Source organism: Dermacentor albipictus, chromosome 10 (assembly GCF_038994185.2).
Source record: "Dermacentor albipictus isolate Rhodes 1998 colony chromosome 10, USDA_Dalb.pri_finalv2, whole genome shotgun sequence".
Taxonomy (NCBI): domain Eukaryota; kingdom Metazoa; phylum Arthropoda; class Arachnida; order Ixodida; family Ixodidae; genus Dermacentor; species Dermacentor albipictus.
This window is the reverse complement of record NC_091830.1, coordinates 36,162,396-36,184,234: the sequence shown is the minus strand read 5'-3', so window position 1 is coordinate 36,184,234 and position 21,839 is coordinate 36,162,396. Positions and strand designations below refer to the sequence as shown.

At 44.6% G+C, this 21,839-nt stretch overlaps 1 protein-coding gene across 6 annotated transcripts in view; it reads left to right on the top strand.

Annotated features, from left to right (window-relative positions):
* The window catches only part of LOC135911901 (5'-3' exonuclease PLD3-like), a 355,720-nt gene that overhangs the window by 312,600 nt on the left and 21,281 nt on the right, over positions 1-21,839 (top strand). For 3 of the 6 annotated variants that reach the window (XM_070526974.1, XM_065444254.2, XM_065444252.1), the window contains 5 exons: positions 6,965-7,233; positions 9,677-9,857; positions 11,049-11,172; positions 18,756-18,889; positions 20,963-21,163. In XM_070526974.1, coding sequence (XP_070383075.1) covers positions 6,965-7,233; positions 9,677-9,857; positions 11,049-11,172; positions 18,756-18,889; positions 20,963-21,163 — 909 coding nt within the window. Of the gene's footprint in view, positions 1-5,500; positions 5,884-6,021; positions 6,112-6,383; positions 6,505-6,964; positions 7,234-9,676; positions 9,858-11,048; positions 11,173-18,755; positions 18,890-20,962; positions 21,164-21,839 lie in introns of those variants that run through there. The other 3 variants (XM_065444253.2, XM_065444256.1, XM_065444255.2) reach the window with 3 other exon arrangements.

Sequence of the window (21,839 nt, the reverse complement as noted above, 5' to 3'; positions counted from 1 at the left end):
TACGCCGAGTTGTGCCGCCGCGCTCCAGCTTTTGCATTTCGTGTAGGGCTACTGACAAAATGCGGTTTCCAGGTGGCACGATGGCCTCGACTGGAATAAACGCACACGACACCAAATATTGAGTAAGCCTGAAAATATTTTATTTGCATTTTACAAGTACAACAAAAAGCACACGTCTACGCATCCACACAAACGCGGTTACATAGTCAAGAACATAGGCAAGAAATGGCTCATTAATAAGGGTAGCACAAACGCACCAGAAAGAAGACCTAAGCTACAAAACGTACGGTCGGCTGCTAAGTATAATAATTTCCCTGTCACCGCGTGTCACTTTTATACAGCACTACCAGGCCGGGTAGTTTGGCGGAAAGAATGCAACAGCTTACGGCCGTCAGCTGCCTCTGTCATAATTATCCTAATCTCCGCATCAACGTCGTGCAAGTCCGCATACAGGCATCTGTATCTGAACCATATATGTGCCAGCTTAATACATGTGTAGTGAAATTATGACAACCACTGCGTCTTATCAAACGTATTGGTTTTGCAAATGCGCATTACAGCTGACGGAACGACATACTGTAAGTGAAGCAAAAGAGAACAAGGACAAAAGGAGGATACAACACTTGAAGAAATGAAGAATTAGTAGGCGTACAGCAAACAAGCGATGACGGAGAACACACAATGATCGGGTGTTCTGTGACATCGCTTTGCGTATTTACGGTGTTATGGAGATCAACGGCATAAAAACGTACCTTCAAGCGTACTCCCTCAACCTCCGCCGCATTCATCATGATAATCAACGCCTAAACAAAATGAGGCACTATTTTTTGCCAAGAGTAGACCTTTTTACAGCAAGTTTATGTAATGACTCGCAGACGAAACCAGCATGCTTTCGAAAAAGTTTTACCGCCGTAGTATTCGAACGCCAACGGCCAGGAAACACATCGATGCCAATAGGCTGTCGGCTGTCGGTGGTTAATCAAGTACAAAAACCTTGACGCTATGACTAAAAAGCAGCTTCAACAATCAAATTTAAAAAAAATCAACTGCCTATTTGCCTGAGGTAACAAAACATCTTTAGACACCTCGATTGTTTATGTCAATGGTTTGTGTAAAGTAAAAAATTCACCATGTTTAGCGCCCCTAGCAGAGAAAGCACAAATTAAAGTATTCGACCAAATTACAGTAACTCCACTTGCGCGCTTACGCTGAAACGCGCCTCGATTGATTTTTCGCCCTCTGTGGCCATTTGTTGAACTTGAGAGTGTACGGGGCCTGCTGTACAGTTGTGCATGTACTACTCCGCGCTGCATACCTGAGTGGAACTGACAGTAAACGTCATCTGTTCATTTCATTGGGCGCTGACAAGCGGCGACGATTTTGCTATGTATTTTAATGCGAAGGCATTAAATGCCCCATCGTGCGAAAAATCAATCGTAGCCGTGGAGTAATCGAAAGATGCTACCAAAAATGGCGGACAGTGCAAAAGAGTAAAACACGTCAAAAAATGCTCAGATTGTCGTCAAATTTCTCAGGGAGGTTCCTGAAAACAAAGTAAATTGCAGAAGAGTATACGCATTTGGGCTGGTTGGTTCATGATTGCGAGTAGTTAAACAGCACTAAACAAGAGGACAAGGAGAGGGACACAGACAACAGCACCGACTAAAAGCCAAGTCTTGGTCGTTAGTCAGCGCTGTTGTCGGTGTCCCTCTCATTGTGCTGTTGTTTAGCCCTGTTTTACTGCTCGTAAAGTAAATTAGTTGCTTTGAAAAGAAAATTTGGTAAATTTCGGTCTGGGTGGGAAACCGGACCTGGCCCACCGGGGTGCGACACGACCACGCTTCCCCGAAGCCACGGTGGCTCCACGGTTCTGGCTGGCTAAAGGTGTGTGCCTAGTGTATGTGCGTCATTGCACACACAATACGTCACACACGCCCTACACAGTCACGTCGCAGTCGTCTGGCTGATTAAACGCTAGGCCTAATGCGCGCGTCATTGCGGCACGTGACGGAGTAGATAATGGGGAAGCAGGTGGCGCCACTGCTCGAGTGCATAAAATCCGAGGTCTAATACAGCCTGGTCCGCGCACGCTCTCGTCCCCGTTCGAACTGCGCCTCGGTAAGGCCAACTCGAAACGCGTCAAGCGTCTCGACGCGCTCACCTGCACGCGAGGAGTTCATAACTCGAAGGACCGTTCCGGAGCGTTCAATTGGACATTAATGCCTTCGCATTCACAACTCGCAAGAAGCGTTTAGGTGTCCTTGGATATTTTTTTTTGTCTGTAACCCTCATGACGCTCTCGAAAGATTATATTAAGAGGATTGGTAACTTAACTACAACTATACTATTACTATTAAATCCATTATCGAGAATGGGGCTCAGAGACGGAGTAGCGCACTGTGGTATAAAGGTTATAAACAGAGATGCGATGCCTCAAAAAGGCTGGCCAACGTTTAGATAGGAGAACCCATCTTCGTCAAAAGCGTCCTCGTCATCCTCGGCAGGTTAGGTTTAACTGGTTAGAAGAATGACGTCACGTGCGGATGCTGTATGTGGCGGCTGGCTGTAAAGGGAGAGACTGCAAAGAAAATGAGCGCTGTAGCCTGACGTCTCTAGGCTTGGTTTCTAAGGCGAGGGTACAATAGCAGGAGAGTGGGAAGGCGGGGAGAAAAAATAAAGAAGCAAAAGAGAAAACACAAACAAAAATAAGACGATGAGCAAAACGAGAACAAGGGGAAACAAAAATAATGGCATAGGAAAGTGTTAGGGAGCGTTCAGGGGAGACGCTCAGAAGAGACGCTCAGCCGGTCACTGCGCGATGTAACAAAAAGACATGAGTTGAGAGAATGACTTTAGCAGCGTAGCAGCAATGCGTCGGGTAATATTGAAGTTGTTGAGACGGCGACCCAGGGGTGTGGGCGGAAATTGATGTGGTCGCTGGAAGGCAGCGGCTTGATCGCTGTTCATAACCTTATTACTATTAACTATTGTTCAAGTTATCGCTCATAACTCCCCCGATGGTTTTGGGCAATCTCGGCACCGAGCCAGGAAAATCTTACGATTTGCGTACTTCGGTCACGGGTCTCGTATTGCTCAAAAGTCATGAGTTGGGAGAATGACTTAAGTAATGTAGCACCAATGCGTCGGGTAATGTTGAAGTTGTTAAGATGGCGACAAGGGGTTTCGCCGGAAATGGATGGGGTTGCTCGAAGGCAGCGGCTTAATCCCTGTTTATAACCTTGCTACCTTTGATTAACTATTATTCAAGCCATCGCTCATAACTCTCCGGAATGTTTTGGGCAATCTCGGCACCGAGCCAGGCAAATCATACGACTTGCGTGCTTCGGTCACGGGTCTCGTAATGCTCATATTACGATCAGGCGTCAATATTTCCAGGATGGCACAAGTTCCACCGCCTCGTTCACGGCACGACACTCATCGGGCTATAGTGGCGGTGAATTCATTATTCAGAGACGAGAAAATTGTTATTGATTTTTTTTTCTTGCTTTCCACATTCCACCCTGTCCACCAGCGCCCGTAATCTTGGGCGTACGTAGGCGCCACTAAATGACACGATGACATGCGACGCTCTGTATTATGCGTCACATCTGCTTCTGCTCTCTCTCTGATTTATTCCTCTATACACTTGAGTGCGTTAGCGCTCCGCGCGATACCCTTGGTGCGTTTCCGCATACCGCTTAGCACTTCGTTATAACTATTTGTTTGTTCTTGCCCTTGCAGGCTCCAACTATATCGTGCATATATAATAGCTCGAGCTCACGATATTTTCATTACGCTCGCTCTGACGGCTGCAGTATAACTGAAAAAAAAAATAATGTGTTACGAATAAAGGAATGAATGACGATCATGCGTGGCGGGTGGCCTAACTTCAAACAAGATATTTGCTCGTTGACGTGTCCCGTTCTTTGTAACTCTCCTAACGTAACTTAATATGAGTGACGAGGCGCTACTTCCTGTATAGGAGTACTGGCGTACTGACACGTATTGTTCAAGTTTTAGAAACTCTACCACACGCATCTCGCAGGCCAAAGAATGACACTTATCTAGTATGAAGATTGGGAAACAAATTTAAGCCGTTTTAATACGGGGTGTCCAAATCCGCGCCCCAACGACGGCTCCCTCTGAGTGACAACTAATCTCGAAGGCTGCGGTTTTTCTGGCTGCAAGCGCCGGAAGCCATTGCGAGAGCCGAAAACACTTCACGTAGCAATAAGGCTAGTTATGATGACGTTGCTCGCCAAAGAAGAAAAAAATGAAGTAATAGAGTTGCTTGGCCTTCTTTTGACTGCATTCTCGTGAAGCAGTCGCAGCGATTGCAGCAACGATCCCATACATCACGACGTTATGACGCACCCTCCTCCCGGGCGGATCTTGGAGGCAAGCGGCAAAAGAAGCTTGTCTAATTGCACGTATTCACTGTTTATGCTCCTTCAATCAGCATTCACGTGACTTGGAAGTCTGTAGCGTCACGAATGCGTATATTTGTTCAAAAGAGAGGCATGTCGTATATGCGTGTCATACAATGACCATCGCTAGTCTGATGATAAGTCCTCGGGGCTGTACTGCGCCTGTTTATTGTTTTCAATTGCCGGCTTTCAGCGCATGGAATATCCATACTTTCTAGACGGCCAGATATCACGCTGACAGAAAAATAAAAAATCGCACTTTCGCCCCAAACACTGACTGTGATAGCAAGTGTTAAGCGTAGCGCTCGAACTACCCGGACAGTGCTATAACGCGGGTCTGTGTAGCTAGAGCCTGTAATGGTACCACTACGCTGCCCGTAAGAAGCCACGCCAGTAAAATTACATCACTTTCAGATGTGTGCACTGATATTGTTTTTCATTTTAAATGGCTAATAATCCGAGAATACTTAAGATAAAGGCCATGTGCTGGGAATGTTATGTTTCATATCTTTCATTTGCGGGACCCCCAGTCTCAAAATTCTGAGGAATATTTTAGTCAAGGATGTAAGACCTGGTTTGGGCAACCTGTTGGTTGAATAATATAACATTCATGCACAGCATGTATAAACGTACACCATACATATATCTAGTTGTATGTGCGGAGCCTCATGACAACGCTTACACCGATACCGACAGCGAAAATTCGCCTGTAGTGTCCCTATAATTGCTATTACAATAAATATATCAGGCTCCAAGACGGCTACGCGGATCAATGCACATAACGTAGAGGCTCCTCTACGCAGCTGAATCGGAACCAGTGCTGCGACATCTTTTTGACAAATTTAGTTTTTGTTTTCCAAGGCTGAAGTGACATTAGAGTAGTTACTTGTGAAATCTGCACAGAACGTAAGGTTACCCTGTCCAATTGGAGAAGCGTTAGAGCCCAGACATCTTCCGTCAAACACACTTCAAATTTGGCGGTTGTTAAAACATGGCAAATGTCGCGCACCTAAATCCGAAAGCGAAACAAACCGGATTCCTATAGTTGTCCGTAGTCTCTCATGTACAAGTGTTCTGTTCCGTTTGCAACGCTCTTCGCTCTGTACTGTACTGTACTGCGGTAAACACTAGCGTGTGACTCGCTGGTCGCCTGATCGCTCGAAGTGCGAGTCATATGTTCTGCGAATTCTCTCACATTTGAGAACGCGAGTTGCTTCAGCCATGTGTGAAACGTGTTACCGTGAAGTATGAACTGTGTGCGTGATGTCACCTGCCTAGCGTGCTAACGCTGCTCGTTTTAAGCCAGCTGTCAGCGCCTGTCCTGCGGACAATCGTGCTGCTGTTGTCAGCGCGCTTTGTCAGCGATTATTGTTTGCGGCGCACATTTCAAGGTCTGTTGCTTTGCCTACACTGCGCCCTCATCATGACCGTCCCGAAGCCTGACACCCGCAAAAAGGTTTTGTCCTCTTTCGTTTTTAGACTCCGTGAAAGCATAAACGCCGCACTTCTAATCTGATGCTCGTTCTTCGTATTTGTTTACCGGTAATGCCATGCGCGTCTTGTCATGTGTCATTTCTATGTGTGTCACACCCGTACGTGGTACCGACACAATTGCCGCCGAAGGGAGCGGGACTGTTGTGAAGCTGTTTTTGCGGAAAGTTGTCACGCGATCAACGATGGAGCAGTGAATATCGGCAGCTGTGTTACAATTATCACGGGAAAATTTTAAAAGTTGGCAGTAGTGCTTTTTTGACTGGTTTAAGCCCGTTTTGTTTCGCGGTGATAGTTCACTAACTTAATTACCGTTCATTTAACCGCTCAGTTAACCGTTCATATAACACGTAATCTTGCGTACGTAAGTTCAGTGGCATAGACGGCGCGGGGGAGGAGGAAGGGCATAGTGGGCACGTGAGCAGCCCCCCCCCACCCCCCCTGCCCCGACCGTTAAAAAAAAAAAAATTATGGCTACGCCACTGCCCAAGTTGTGTAGAGTGGAAAACGTTCAACATGTTGCATGGCGATTGTGATGGTTCAGCATATTGCCGATTCGTAAATAATGCGCACCAAAATTTCTTTGGTTGGTATTCCAACGTTACCATGATGCTATAATTAGGCTGTTTGCTCATGTTTACTAAGTCATTATCCTAACAACCACTTAGCAACACCGCAGCGTTAAAACAACATGAGAACAGCAGCACAATGTTCTCGTTTAATGTGCTCTATTGAATGTTATTTATTATACTTGCTGTCCTTTTTTTTGACAAAGTGCTTTACGGTGCACTCTTTGTTTCCTTCAACATCCCACCCACATGCAACAAAAGAAAAGGGGTGATGCTATTCAATTATTCAGCCCCATACTTGTGCATCGTGGTGTCCTTACATAAGTGATGCTATTGGAGCACCTGATGAGTGTCCATTACCCTCTACAAGCCTCTGTTCTTTGAACTGCCATGCCCTATGTGTATACAACTACCAACAGTGCTTTTATGTTTATTACTGGAAGCCCATGCCATCTGTTGCTGCTTTGTTAATTTCAGACTGTCCTGGACAGCACTGGGAAGCTCGACTTTGGCGAGTTTGAGCTGCAGCTCTTTGACAGCCGCTACATGAACAAGCGGCCGCAGAAATCCGACTCGATGAAGCTGGGAAGCTGGCTAAAGCCGTCGTGCATCCCAATCACTATCATACTCCTGCTCATCGTCCTGGTAGTGCTCTTCCCACTCCTGGGTCACTCTCGGGATGGCGGCTTCGCAGCCCAGAGCGCCAGCAAGGACGGCAAAGCCATCAACTGCCTCGACACATGCTCGTAAGTTTGTTTATTAGAGAGCTTTAGCATGTCCAGTATTCCGGCAAAATGTGGGCAGTCTGGATGGATTGCTGGATGGGCTGTGGTGCAAACGTGAGCAACCGGAGCGGTGCAGCCGCCCTGTGGCACAGACCTCAACCAGGCAAACACAGGGCTAATAACACAGTCACCAAGTATATTCTACTTTGCTGCTTCGGTGCAACGTTCGGCAGCAGCATAATTATGAACATGATTACGCCACTGTTGAAAATTTATATTGGCAGCTAAGAAGAAGATACTTGCGTTTATCTGGTTGAGCTTTGTTTCACCACTGTGGTTGCTCATGTTTACGGCCCCACTCATCTGGAAAACCGCCCTATCTTGCTGGAATACTGGACATGCTAAAATCATCTATTATGGCAATACAGTTGCACGGAGCCTTCGCCAGCACTTGAAGTTGTTTATTTTTTCCATGCATGTGCAATGCAAACATGTACAGACCACAGGCTTGCTGGAAAATGAGTTTATTCGTAACTCAGGCGCTCGAAATGAAATTCAGAAATGCACTGGAAAGTTCACAATACCATGTTTCGTCTGCGGTCCTCAAATTCATGTACATGTGTAGGCAGGGAAGAAAATCAACTTTATCATGGGATACCTCGTTAGTGCACTTTCACTCAAGGCAGAAGTCGCATAGCTGTGGCTTTTTGTTGAAGGCTAAAAACCGCTTGCCACACAGAACAAGAAAAAAAGACAGAACTTGTAGCAGTTCTGGAACCATACAATTTCTTTGTTCACGAAGGTGAGGGAAGTTATGTGTTATATGTGCAACAGATTGTGTAACAGCCATGTGTAAATATCAAGTAGATTGCCATGTGTACAATTAATCATATGTGGCATGGATTGTAATAATCAAGCTTGGGCAGGATGACGGGGATTTTTCTGTGGCAATGACAGTCGCAGAATACATCAGAATTACAACTTGCATTAAAGTGACATTCAGCTAGCATGTCTTGGGCTGTATGGCCCTTGGCTGCATCATTTTGGTGCTGCTCATTACACCGTTTGAAGATAGGTACATTACAATGCATGACACACATCAGTCAGGCACATTTATTTACCACTCACAAGTACTATCATTCCAGGGGGAACTTTCATGTGAACCTGTTTACTTCTTGATTTGCACGTTGGCAACTGTGCCACGTGAATGTGGTCATGTTTGAAGACTCTTGCAAGTATGTGCCCCCACACCAGGAGCATATGGGATGGGTGCGCTTTTCATATGGCCCACATAACTCTTATGTGGTGAAACGGCTCAGTTGAACAGCATACCTTTAGTACATTGTAGTTGTTGGCAAGGGTAACCATTGCTTGCCAGGTCGTTTATTGCTTCTTTCATTTGCTTCTCGCCTACTCGAAAATAAAGGCACAATGCCCACTCAAAACATATGTCGCCGCAGAACGTCTGTGGCTCATAGGAAGGCAAAGCTAATTGACTAAATGGGTAGGTTTCCAGTACACGGTTCTAGTGAAACAACTGGAAGAACGCTGAGCGAGGATGTCTAGGAAAGTGATGTAACAGTTAATTTCTTCTTCATATGTGAACCCAATAGACCATTTAGTTGCGGGGTTTAGTCAGCATAATGTTACACAGGGATGACAGAAAGGGAACAAAGATACCACTGTATGGCATCCCTGTGTAATGTTATGCTGGCCAAACCTGCTGATATCCACTATTTAGCCTAGCAAAATATTGTTGAATTCCATTTAAGTGGTCCTGAAATGGTTGCAGGTTGGAGTGGCGAATCATGCAGAAGCTGTTTACATAACATAGAAAAGCATTTGGAGGCCATTCAGAGGTAGTCAACTCTTGCTCTTGATGGCTTCCAGGGCCAGAATGGCACATATCAGAGTTGGTGCTAATCATAGGCGGTGCAATATGGTATATGCCAGTATTCAGTGTCATCTTGTCTAAATAACGTGGTGGTGTTGTAACTTTGCTATGTCTGATAAAACATTATTTTAGTACTTTAGTTCATAACTTCAGAATAACTTCAGTTTATTAATGAGCAAAATGAGAAATGGGTGAAAGCAGGAGCTAGCGTTGCAACAAGTGCACTTGTCGAAACATTGGCTCCTGCTTTGTCACCTTGAAAAAGACAAGTCCATTTGCCGAAACGTTGGCTCCTGCTTTCACCTTTTTCTTGTTTTGCTCGTCTTAACATTCCATCTCCTGCCTTCCCCGTGTTTTCCCTTCAGTTTATATGCAAATATGACCATTCTTCACAAATGTGCCTAATGTCATGCATGACATTTTTTACCTCTTCAGCATGGCTTATTCAGCACTCTATCAAGTGTATGCAGTTTGTTTCTGTGCTGGATGCTGGCAGGCATGACAAGCAATGTTATGGCTTAGTTTGCTTCTGTGGGAGCCTTTCTCTAGTATCAGCCCACTTGATTCCAGATTCACCCTCGTGGAAAGCATACCTGAGAACTTGACATATCCTTCTGGATCACCGTCACATGTGAGCACCTATGAAGGCTGGAAGACACTGTTACAGCTTGCCACAGCCGAGATCAAAATAGCCTCCTTTTACTGGACTCTTCGTGGAAGTGACATATACCAGGACACCTCTGCTTGGCAGGTGAGATGCCGGTCACCGATCAGTAATTCTGACTCCACGGAAACCTCCTAAATGTTAGGATAATCAAGTGTCTGAAATAACGGATCCACCCAAAATTAAATGACTTTTTACTGGAGATGCCCCCCTCACCCCCCCCCCCTCCGAAAAGAAAGCTTGTCAGCGTATTGCTTTCACACGCATGCTTGCATGGGATTTAATCTATCTGTATTTCGACCATTGTCATGCTGTCGGCCAATGTACACACCAAGTGTACACTGGTAACGTGAGCAGAGGTAGACTGCGTGTCAAAAGCTGAATGATCATAGGTTCCTTTGAAACAGCTGCTGCCTGGCACTTCCCTCACAACATTTCTGCCCTCATCTGCGCAGACTTTGAGGTCATAGTTGTGCTTTTAGAAGCAGCTCAATGCTTCAGAGCGACATCAATTTGTAGCAACAACTAAAGAAGTGGGCCGAGACGATGTCATTATGAAGCACGTAAAGAAACAAATGCCGATTATGCGGTACACACACAACAGACCCCAAATGCAGCCTTTGCAACTTTGTGGCTTTACGTGTCTCGTAGCTTGGATGCAGTCAATGACTGCTAGATCAACTAGGCTTTGCTACTTTCACATATTAAGTGGCAATGGCAACATACCAAGCCAGAAACATTGCTTTCTTTGCTTGACTGAGTGGCTGAGTTAGCATGAGGTTGCACAAAGCCCAAGTGATCAAATGGTGCAGTTTAGGGCATCCAAAATACATTACACCTATGGGCCAGCAGCAACTCTATGAAACTGTCCATATAATTGAGCATGTCCAAATTATTGTTAACAGCTATAATAAAAAAAAACTATTCACTAATGCATGTTTGAGCTTGAAGCTACTGCATTGAAATATGCCAACGATCTTAGAAGTACTGAAGATTGAAAGGGATTGTCCAGGGACTTTAGATCCCCCTAATGAAAGATAACAGTATAAAAGGTGAATTGTCATCTTGTTGTAATGACTAATTGAGCATGTATGCAACGCCATTGTTTGATGCACTATGTCCCGGGCATTTCGGAAGGGCCTCCATCAACTGCCCAACTTACCTTAAAATCTTATACTAAACTAGTGCAAACAATATATGGACACATGAAGTATAGCTATAGTTATTGTGGCTTGCAGTTGACAAATAAAGAAAGTTATCATTTATGCTTTATTACAGGGGGAAGACATATTTAAGGAGATTGTCACAGCTGGCAAGAACCGGTCTATTAGCATCAAAATCGCTCAGAACTTGCCAAGAGAAAAGGAACCTAATCTGGACACGCAAGACTTGATTAAACAAGGTAAGTTTTACTTGTTAGACACTGGAAAGTGAAAATTAGCTATACAGTCGAACACACCTGTAACAATATTCACATGCCAAGAAAATTATATTGTTATAACTGATAATTTTTATAACCGTCTGTATGAAAAGAATCAAAGAAGGGATGGACATCAAAACATCTTAATTAGACAGAAAGAAGTACCACCAAATTCCCTTAATACATTGTCGATTTCAACAACACTTGACTGAACAGGGAGTAGCCAGGGTGTCAAAAACTTTTGTGTGCGTTCTATTGTATCTTATACATACTACAATGTTTCCATGCCACATCATTCGTTATAACATTTCAATCTGCCTACTAGGTGCCTGTGCTGAAAGGAAAAAAAATGTGAAATCCTGAAAAAGGAAAAGAAATCTGAGGACACCTAAGAACTTCTTATGAGTTGTGAATCCGAAAGCATTAGTGTTCATTTGAATGCTGCTGAGCGGTTCTTCGAGTTATGAACTCCTTGCTAGCACAGTGAGACACTCGGTACGTTTTGATTTGGCCTTACCCAGGCACGATTAGAATGTAGGTGAGAGCTTGCATGGACGACGGACGAGTGGGTAATGTAAACTTCCGAGAGCAGGGGTTTTTTAGCATTATGGCGATGCCCATTCCCTTTGGGCATCTACTGTGGCAGCATGTGTTTCCATTTGCCCATTGTGCTCTGTTGAGATGCGCTCAACTCTGTCTGTGGTGTCACAACCAATGGGAACTCCACCGAGGCGGACTCGTGACGGGGCGTTGCAAGCATTGGGAATTTAGGTGCCGTTTCACTGCTACAGACGCCAGATTTTTTGTTCAATGAGCCCTTTGACGCTTTCATATTAAAAAAAATTTACGCTGAAACTTTGTCCAAGTATGCGTAAGCATTGGGCCACTTGGTCATCTTCATGCAGCCCAGTGTCATTATCGGTGTTATGAAACTTGATCCAACTGTTACAAACGAAAAAGCTGCAGCGACATGAGCCGCAGCGGACGGCACTGCAGGGTGAATTGATGATGCAAGAAAACTACTGCAGCTGGCGGCGCCAGGTGCACTGATGACGTTCTGATCATAATAAGCCGTTGCCGCTCCTTAGTGGCTTATCGATCTGTGTCGAACCGTTACGAACCATGATCAACCATACTCCGACAGCAGCTGCGATCTGGGATGGGGGCACAGGGCAGCAAGTGCTGCTAGCTTCTTGGGGAGTACTGTGTTCTCTCTGCTTAGTACGCATTGAAGTTAGAGACAGCACGAAGGTGAATTTGCTCGCTGTTGCGGGCCATATCATAAAAGCGATCATCTTACGTTACAGACAGACAGCTGGACAATTTTCCTCATTGGGTAAGCATAGAACTGCTTATGCATTTAAAAAAATGCGAACTGCCATGTACTAGAACGACAGAAAGCTGAGCTAGTTGGTAAGGATTCATTATGCAAACTAGAAGTGAGGCGTGCAGACAGGACACAAGAGTAGAGAAGTGGACAACACGAACGCCGACTATCAACTGAAGGGAGCACTGAGGCGAAAAATGAAAGAAGACACAAAACTCATCTGCGCATGCTCAGGAATGGTAACACCACGTGTCAATCGGGTACACGTGCTGGTCTACGTGAGAGATAACTGTTAAGACACTTAATCTCTTCCTTATGTAAAGTAATCGAAGGCTGACTCACGCACGCACTTCCACCATTATAGATATGCCATGCCTCTACCATAAGACGCGTATCTTCATTCTTATGCCTGTACAGTATCGCGCATTCATCTAACTTTGGCTTGCAGTTACAATCTCGGCAATGTAGCGAAAGATTAGAAGGCGATCCACCGGTTAACGACCTTCTATGCTCCATTAGCCTCTGATTGATACACCGTCCCGTTTGCCCTACGTAGAACTGGCCACAGCTAAGGGGAATTTGATATACCACACCCATACGACATTCTGTAAAACTGTTGTTCTTATTGTGCTTCACTGGACAAATATCTGTTCGTTTTTTGCCTTTAACCCGCTCCTTTTTATTCTGTACGGCAGCGCATATCTTACCTAGCTTATTGGGAGCAGTGAAAGCAACATTAACATCATATCTACTAGCAACTTTTTTAAGCCTGTGCGACACTGAATGAATATACGGAATAGCCACTACTCTTTTTTTGCGATTACTGCTTTCTGCGATTACGTCCGTCCCCCTGGAAACCGACTTCTTTAGGCGCTCAGCTACAGTGGCCACCGCTACATTAGGATAACCTGCTTCTAATAGGCACCGGACCTGCGCATTAAAACTGGCGCTCATTTTGTGCATGCAGGATCTTGTGAGGGAAGACTTAAGGCACGACATGGCGATTCCGTTTTTTACTAATTTAGAATGCTTGGATTGAAAGTTTAGCAACGGCTTCGAAGATCTTGGGGAGTACTGCCAACAAACATGATTTTGTTCGAAGATCAAGGAAATGTCAAGAAACTGAATTTCGCGTCGCTGAGGTAATTCCTTGGTAAACTTTAATCCTCCCCCATAAAGTTTAAATTGCTCACTTACTGAGGTAGCAGCCGAGTCTAATTCTTCCCTATTGCAGAAAATCAGGTAATCATCAACGTAACGAAATATCTTGATAACGCTATCACCTAAGGCTTTCTCTAAGCAGTTGTCAACCTTACTCAGGTAAATGTTGCTAAGAATAGGGGCAACCTTTGAGCCAATGCAAATGCCTGATTTCTGCAGAAAAACGCCATCTCTCCACCCAATCAGCGTCGACTTCACGTACATTGAAAGAATTTCTAGAAAAGCTCCCGTGGAAACACCGCATCTGTCAATAAAAGCCGACTCTTGCACTTGTTCTTTAATGCACTCATTTACGGAATTTAGCAACCTGTCATGCGGCAAGGAATAATACAGGTCTTCGATATCCATACTAAAAGCTGTACAATCACCCGGATTCTCCGCTCTTAAATAGTGAACTAGCGCCTGAGAATTACGTAGGCAAAAGGGATCTGAAAAAATTAGTGAAGCTAGGCAGTTCTGTAGGTAACTAGCGACACAGACCTGCCGGTAAGCTCGGTAAGCACGGTAAGCTTAAAACTGCAAACTGCATAAGCTTAAACTGCATAACTAGGTTTGTTCCGGAAGAAGAACGCTCACGCTGTATTTCGGATTGCATTGCTAGCCTTAAACAATCTAATTCCCATTTTAAGACGCCTGACCCTGTCCGACCGTTAGTTGATTACCCTGTGGAGCATAAACTTAGACCTGTAATATCTGACAAGGAAGGTTATTTCGTAATTATGCCAGATGACGTGTTTTCAGAAATAGCGATTTCAGCCATAGAAAAGAATTTGCAACCAGTCAAACTCAAGCCTTCGGTAGTTAAGCAACGTGCGGTTGACCTCTTGTCAAGACATAATCTTGATAGGCTTGTTTGTAATGTCAAGAAAGCTAAATGCCTCACATTAGAACTGTTTTTCTCGGCCAAGACCCATAAACAAGAAATTCCTTTTCGTGCTATAGTGTCAGAGAAAGGGACGTGGCAGGTCTGTGTCGCTAGTTACCTACAGAACTGCCTAGCTTCACTAATTTTTTCAGATCCCTTTTGCCTACGTAATTCTCAGGCGCTAGTTCACTATTTAAGAGCGGAGAATCCGGGTGATTGTACAGCTTTTAGTATGGATATCGAAGACCTGTATTATTCCTTGCCGCATGACGGGTTGCTAAATTCCGTAAATGAGTGCATTAAAGAACAAGTGCAAGAGTCGGCTTTTATTGACAGATGCGGTGTTTCCACGGGAGCTTTTCTAGAAATTCTTTCAATGTACTTGAAGTCGACGCTGATTGGGTGGAGAGATGGCGTTTTTCTGCAGAAATCAGATATTTGCATTGGCTCAAAGGTTGCCCCTATTCTTAGCAACATTTACCTGAGTAAGGTTGACAACTGCTTAGAGAAAGCCTTAGGTGATAGCGTTATCAAGATATTTCGTTACGTTGATGATTACCTGATTTTCTGCAATAGGGAAGAATTAGACTCGGCTGCTACCTCAGTAAGTGAGCAATTTAAACTTTATGGGGGAGGATTAAAGTTTACCAAGGAATTACCTCAGCGACGCGTAATTCAGTTTCTTGACATTTCCTTGATCTTCGAACAAAATCATGTTTGTTGGCAGTACTCCCCAAGATCTTCGAAGCCGTTGCTAAACTTTCAATCCAAGCATTCTAAATTAGTAAAAAACGGAATCGCCATGTCGTGCCTTAAGTCTTCCCTCACAAGATCCTGCATGCACAAAATGAGCGCCAGTTTTAATGCGCAGGTCCGGCGCCTATTAGAAGCAGGTTATCCTAATGTAGCGGTGGCCACTGTAGCTGAGCGCCTAAAGAAGTCGGTTTCCAGGGGGACGGACGTAATCACAGAAAGCAGTAATCGCAAAAAAAGAGTAGTGGCTATTCCGTATATTCATTCAGTGTCGCACAGGCTTAAAAAAGTTGCTAGTAGATATGATGTTAATGTTGCTTTCACTGCTCCCAATAAGCTAGGTAAGATATGCGCTGCCGTACAGAATAAAAAGGAGCGGGTTAAAGGCAAAAAACGAACAGATATTTGTCCAGTGAAGCACAATAAGAACAACAGTTTTACAGAATGCCATATGGGTGTGGTATATCAAATTCCCCTTAGCTGTGGCCAGTTCTACGTAGGGCAAACGGGACGGTGTATCAATCAGAGGCTAATGGAGCATAAAAGGTCGTTAACCGGTGGATCGCCTTCTAATCGTTCGCTACATTGCCGAGATTGTAACTGCAAGCCAAAGTTAGATGAATGCGCGATACTGTACAGGCATAAGAATGAAGATACGCGTCTTATGGTAGAGGCATGGCATATCTATAATGGTGGAAGTGCGTGCGTGAGTCAGCCTTCAATTACTTTACATAAGGAAGAGATTAAGTGTCTTGACAGTTATCTCTCACGTAGACCAGCACGTGTACCCGATTGACACGTGGTGTTACCATTCCTGAGCATGCGCAGATGAGTTTTGTGTCTTCTTTCATTTTTCGCCTCAGTGCTCCCTTCAGTTGATAGTCGGCGTTCGTGTTGTCCACTTCTCTACTCTTGTGTCCTGTCTGCACGCCTCACTTCTAGTTTGCCATGTACTACACCATGCGACTTTGCCATACCCACCTCTGTGCCGCACACCTTCACTGCATCCCCAGCTTTGCGGCAGATTTTTGTTAGGACAAACTCAAAGGGGCTGTACGTATTTGCCTCTTGTTACAAAAGTTATCAACAAATCTCAAGATCTACTTCTCCCATTGCACACAAGTATCTGTGATGCAAACCAATAAATAAAACTACCATGAAACAAAAAGTCAGATGTAGAAGAAACTTTTAAAGGATTTAGGGGATACAAGGTGTTGCTTTATGCACTTAAGCTTCAGAAATAGAATACCGTATTTACTCGCATAATGATCGCACTTTTTTTGTCAGAAAAAATTGACGCAAATTCAGGGGTGCGATCATTACGCGAGTTAAATTTCCCGCGAAAAAAAAATTTTTTTTTCGTCCCGCGTTTGCTGTGGGATGTGGGTGCGGGACACCAAAACAAAAATGACGGCCGGCGGAGCAAGCCAAACGCGCCGAACACGATCTTTTTTTTTCTTCTCGCGAGTACATTGCGTGCATGTAAACAGTTTCTTCCCTGTCAGTGATGAATAACATCGTAAATATCGGCAAGCTTGCTGCAATAACGTAGCCATGTCCACTTAGAGGGGACAGAAACAGATGGGCGCGCTTAGCTGCCAGTGACAGAAACCCATGGCCGGCGTGCTGCGGAAACTGCGGCATTTGTCTTCACCACTATCCTAACACAGCACGTTTCCGCTAAGGGTGGGCGAATATCTTAGCTGTGTTACAAGCGTTGGCGTATGAATAGGGTACACTTTTAACGTATCAGTGTAAACGTGGCTACTATCATTGCCGCGCGCGATTTGTTGCGTGCTCACGAGTGCAGATGAAAAGTATCGAAAGGCGCCTTTTTTGTTTTTGTTGACTACAACCATTATAAAGCCTACCCTTAATAAAGGCAAGTTTGGTTGTACCTCTTTTTGCCATGGAAGTGCGGAAAGGGATGAAAGTAATGAAATGAGGCATCTACCCAAGCATGTTTGGTGCGTGCAGACGAGTCGTTCGCGTAGCATTCGACAGATGGTAAGCGCGATCATTATTAGCTAGACTTGGCACACGACATATAGCTGCGGCAAGTTCAGGTTGCGATCATTACACGGGAAATAAAAAAAATCGAATTTTGACGACAAAATTCAGGGGTGCGATCATTACGCGAGTGCGATCATTATGCGGGTAAATACGGTAATTGTTGCTTGCTGCCGCCGTGCAAACGCGTGCACTGTCTGCAAAGCTGGAATTTCACCTAGCTTGCTGAGAAAGCTTTTGCAGATGTATGTATATCTGAGTGATTCATACATCAAAGATAGCAAAGCTGTAATAGGGACCATCGTGGCAGTTCGGATATCTTGGTATGGCCACTACTAAGAGAACGATCATAGTTGGAAGAAGAATGAATACACAGATTGCTTGAGCACCCCTTCTGTGTTTTTGAGTAATAAAAAGGTTCAATTTCTTAGAAACTGATGTGACCATGCAAATCACATGCAGTGGCTGAAATGTATAAATACATTGGAATTCTGTTATTAAATTCCTCGCTGTTAGTTTTCAGGATCCCGACCTTAAGGCCATTGACTCCTATGTAGTGTTATGTTCCCATTTCATACATCGGCACTCTGATATTCCTGCATCTTATTGTCAGGTGAATGTGGCAGTCACATAAATTTAGTGGTGCAGAGGCAAATTCGGAAGTATTCTGCTGTCGGTCCAGCTGAGCGTGTCAAGGCGCAATTGTAGTTTTGGTTGGCTTCCTAAAGTGAGCTCCGCCGCTCTACAGTACAGCTGTGCAGTGAAGCGTAATAAGAGTAGAAAGGAGTCGCTGGCACAGAGAGCGAGAGAAAACTTTTATTGTCAAGTTTGAGGGGAGTTTTCTTTCCCAGTGGTGTGGGCTAGCGTGGCGTCTACTTCAGCGTAACACTATCAGCCCATTCCGCCAACCGTATCTGATCTTGTGGGTTGGAAGTTTTCGTCTTTTTCTCCAACTCGTCACGCTGGCACAGAACATATTTACATGTCCTTTAATGATACACATGCACAAAGCTGTTCCTGAGGTTGCTGTGACGATTTGTGACTTTACTGACTTTTGTGTTTTCCTATCTGTTATGATTCTTTCCCCTGAAGTCTCTTGAATAAGAACATACCAACTGGGTTCTACTGCAGCCATTTTCCTGAAGTAAGATGCTGTTGGAAGTTTGCACTTTGTCTTGTCTATTCTTTCATCTTCCCCATGTATTTGTGCTGTGAATATTTTCCTAGTAATTGTGTAAGACAGCTGCCACAAGCCCCAGAAGTAAATTCATGACAAGTGCACTGTTCTCCGAAAAGATTGGCATTTGATTATTCAACTTCGCACTCAAGCTATTTCAAACCTTGTACCAACTTAACTCTAATGCTGCACGAAACCACTGGTGTTTTCAGGTGTCGCAAGTGTGAGGAGTGTTGACTTCGACCACCTCATGGGCGCCGGTGTACTTCACACTAAATTTTGGATAGTGGACAACAAACACATCTATGTGGGCAGTGCCAACATGGACTGGAGGTCCCTGACTCAGGTTAGTATGTGCCGAGTTGCTGGAGGAAGCTATGTTATGTTTTTGTGTGAACATGTGAGTTAGTTGAGACACTCGAAAACTGCTAAATATAATGGAACACATTAAACTACTTGAATTTCAATTTTAGGTAAGCTCAGTAAGTTTTAGTTGGAGGATCTGGCTGCAATGGTAGTGCAATCCAAAAAGCAAGCTAATTCAATCCAGTTAGCTCTGTTCAGCGTTCGTGGTGGTCAAAAACATTAGTTCTCTTTGAAGCCTCTAAAAGCCCCTAAATTTAATAATTATATTTAAGCTATTTGACTCTCACTTTTAGCTAAGCTTAGCCAATATTTATTTGACACACAGATGGCGAGATAGCTCATTTCATAATTAACCCAGTTCAGTTTAGTTCGAACCTTTACTGGCTGATGGCAGGTGAGAAAGTTAATAGTTGTGGTTTGCTCGCTAAGCTAATTTAATTTACTCTTGGATTGTGTGCAGTGAAAGCAAGTTTGCTTTTTGGGTGTTTTAAACTTTTAAAAATACCTGTGTGTGTGTGTGTCATGTGCGTGAGAATATTAAAGGCTGCTTTTTTTATTACCTGCGAAGCAGATAATAAGAGTGGTGCTGTGCACATAACTGTCCACACATCGGCTGACACAAGGCCGTGTCACCGGCCTTGTGCACACCACCACTTTATTCTCAATTCTTCACCCTCGCCGCTAATACACCTTCGGTCGTTGCTGTACCCACCCACATTGCCCCCTCTCCCTTTCAGAAGAACCCTACCTGTACATACTGTTCCGAGGAAAGCATGCACCATCTTGAAAAAGACAAGTCCACTTGTCGAAACATTGGCTCCCACTTTTACTTTGCTCTCGTTTTGCTCCTCGTCCGGAAACAAGATTGTGGTACGAAATTGAACAGTCTGTAAAGACACACTTGTATCTACTAAGAAACAGATTCAACAAGAATTATGAGATATGCAAAATGTATTGCTGTCTAACAGGCGCTGCCTCCGGAAAAATCAAAATTTTTCATTGAACAGGTCTCTCACTACAAAAATTTAACTGCAAGCACTACAGTTGGGCGTGCCATGCGGCAAGGCAGTTCCTCGCTGTAGAACATTGAGAAATGCTGCATGTCTTGCAGTAAACTCTTATTTTCTGCTCGGTTTTTCTGTTGTAGCATTTCTTGTAGTTTTGATAAGTCTCCATCTTGGCAGACTCTCAAGCACTCCAAACAACAACAAAGACGGGCTGAAGGAAGAGGTGAAACTAAATTGGCTGCGGCCCCTGATGGTCTGTGCTGGTTTGCGTCCTTGCTATCAGAGTCAAAGTCCGGCAAAAAGGCAGCATCCTCAGACTAGCTGCTGCTCGATCCATCGATATAATCACTCGCAGACACGGCAGAATCATGAGATCTGTGATCTTTCGAAGCACACAAGCACCATTTTCGGAGGCGGTCAATTTTGCTTTCTGCTTTGATGATCACGAAACTTTGGAGCGCATTCAAAAATCACCACCAAGCGGGGAAAAACGAAACTGCTTAAGAAATAGACATAGAGTTCTCCACCATGTCCAATGGCGCAGTGCATCCGTGAGCGGTGCGGAAGGTCTCGAAGGCGGCGTTTCAAACCAACAGTAGCGTGCTAACAATGCCTGAAGGGCGCGGTAGGGATAGGGCTAATTAGTGAGCATCTTTAATTACCCGCCTGTTCAGATAATCCAACTCAACAGACAGAATTGTGCCATGTGCTCCATCTGATTGTTTTGTTTCTATGTAGTAAAGAACCTAAACATGGTATTTGTGCAAAGGCAATTAAATTGAAATAAATTCTCTTGTTTTATGTGCCAAAATCATGATCAGATTACGAGGCCCGTCATAGTGGGGGACTCTAGATCAGCTTTGACCATCTACGATTACAACACACTAGCATTTTTTACATTTTGGCCCCATTAAAATGTGGCTGCCGTGTTTGGAATGGAACCCACGACCTCAAGCTTAGCAGTGCACTCTCATATCCACTGAGAAACCGCAATGGGTTTCCACACGAGGAAGGTTTCATCTTTGCCTCTTCTTGCTCCTTCAAAGGTGAAGGAGCTCGGTGCGCTAATCTTGAACTGCGGATGCCTCGCCAAGGACTTGGACAAGGTCTTCCAAGTCTACTGGGACCTGGGGGTCCCGAACGCTACGATCCCTGCTCACTGGCCTGCGGAGCTCAGCACCAACATCAATGTGGAGACGCCCGCCGACGTGGATTTCAACGGCACGGCGACGCGGACCTACTTTTCGGTGAGCTGCAGGGCAGTATTTGTGGCATTCAAGCAGAGAAACCGTCGGACTCGTGGGGGACCACAGTCCAAGGCATTTGTACACGTGCATGCTTTGTCTTTGTGGCAGTTCTGTAATACGCCGCGTCATTAATGACTGGTCACATGTGGCCGAATTTCCATATGATGAACCCTGACGCAATGAATATAACTAGTCTGAAATGTTTCTTGCCGATATCGGCACTTAGGTTTATGGGCTTATAACGATCATTGGACATAACAAAGGTACCTTCATGGCAGATGCAACTGTGCCATAATGACCAAAGGTGGGCACATGCCCTCACTTTTGTTTTCCTACCTCTCTCCCACGACGCAAGTCACATCCTCGCCCTCTTGCAGAAAAATTGGCCCACCCTCCTTTGCCCTCGCGTTGAACAGGCTACCAGCTTTCCGATCTGCTACAATTTCAAATACAGCGGAATTTCGTGGATACCGTCGAACCCACTTATTACGGTACTTGTTTTAAGAATTTTTTGGTTATAACAATGAGAAGCTGCTACAGCGTCAACTTCTGTATGTTTTCCATGGTGAAATAACCCGCTTACTACAATTCCCCGATGCCGCACCATCAGTTATAATGAAGTCTGGCTGCTGGGTGTCCGAGCCGAAAGGTAGTGAAATGCGAAATCCTCGAAGAG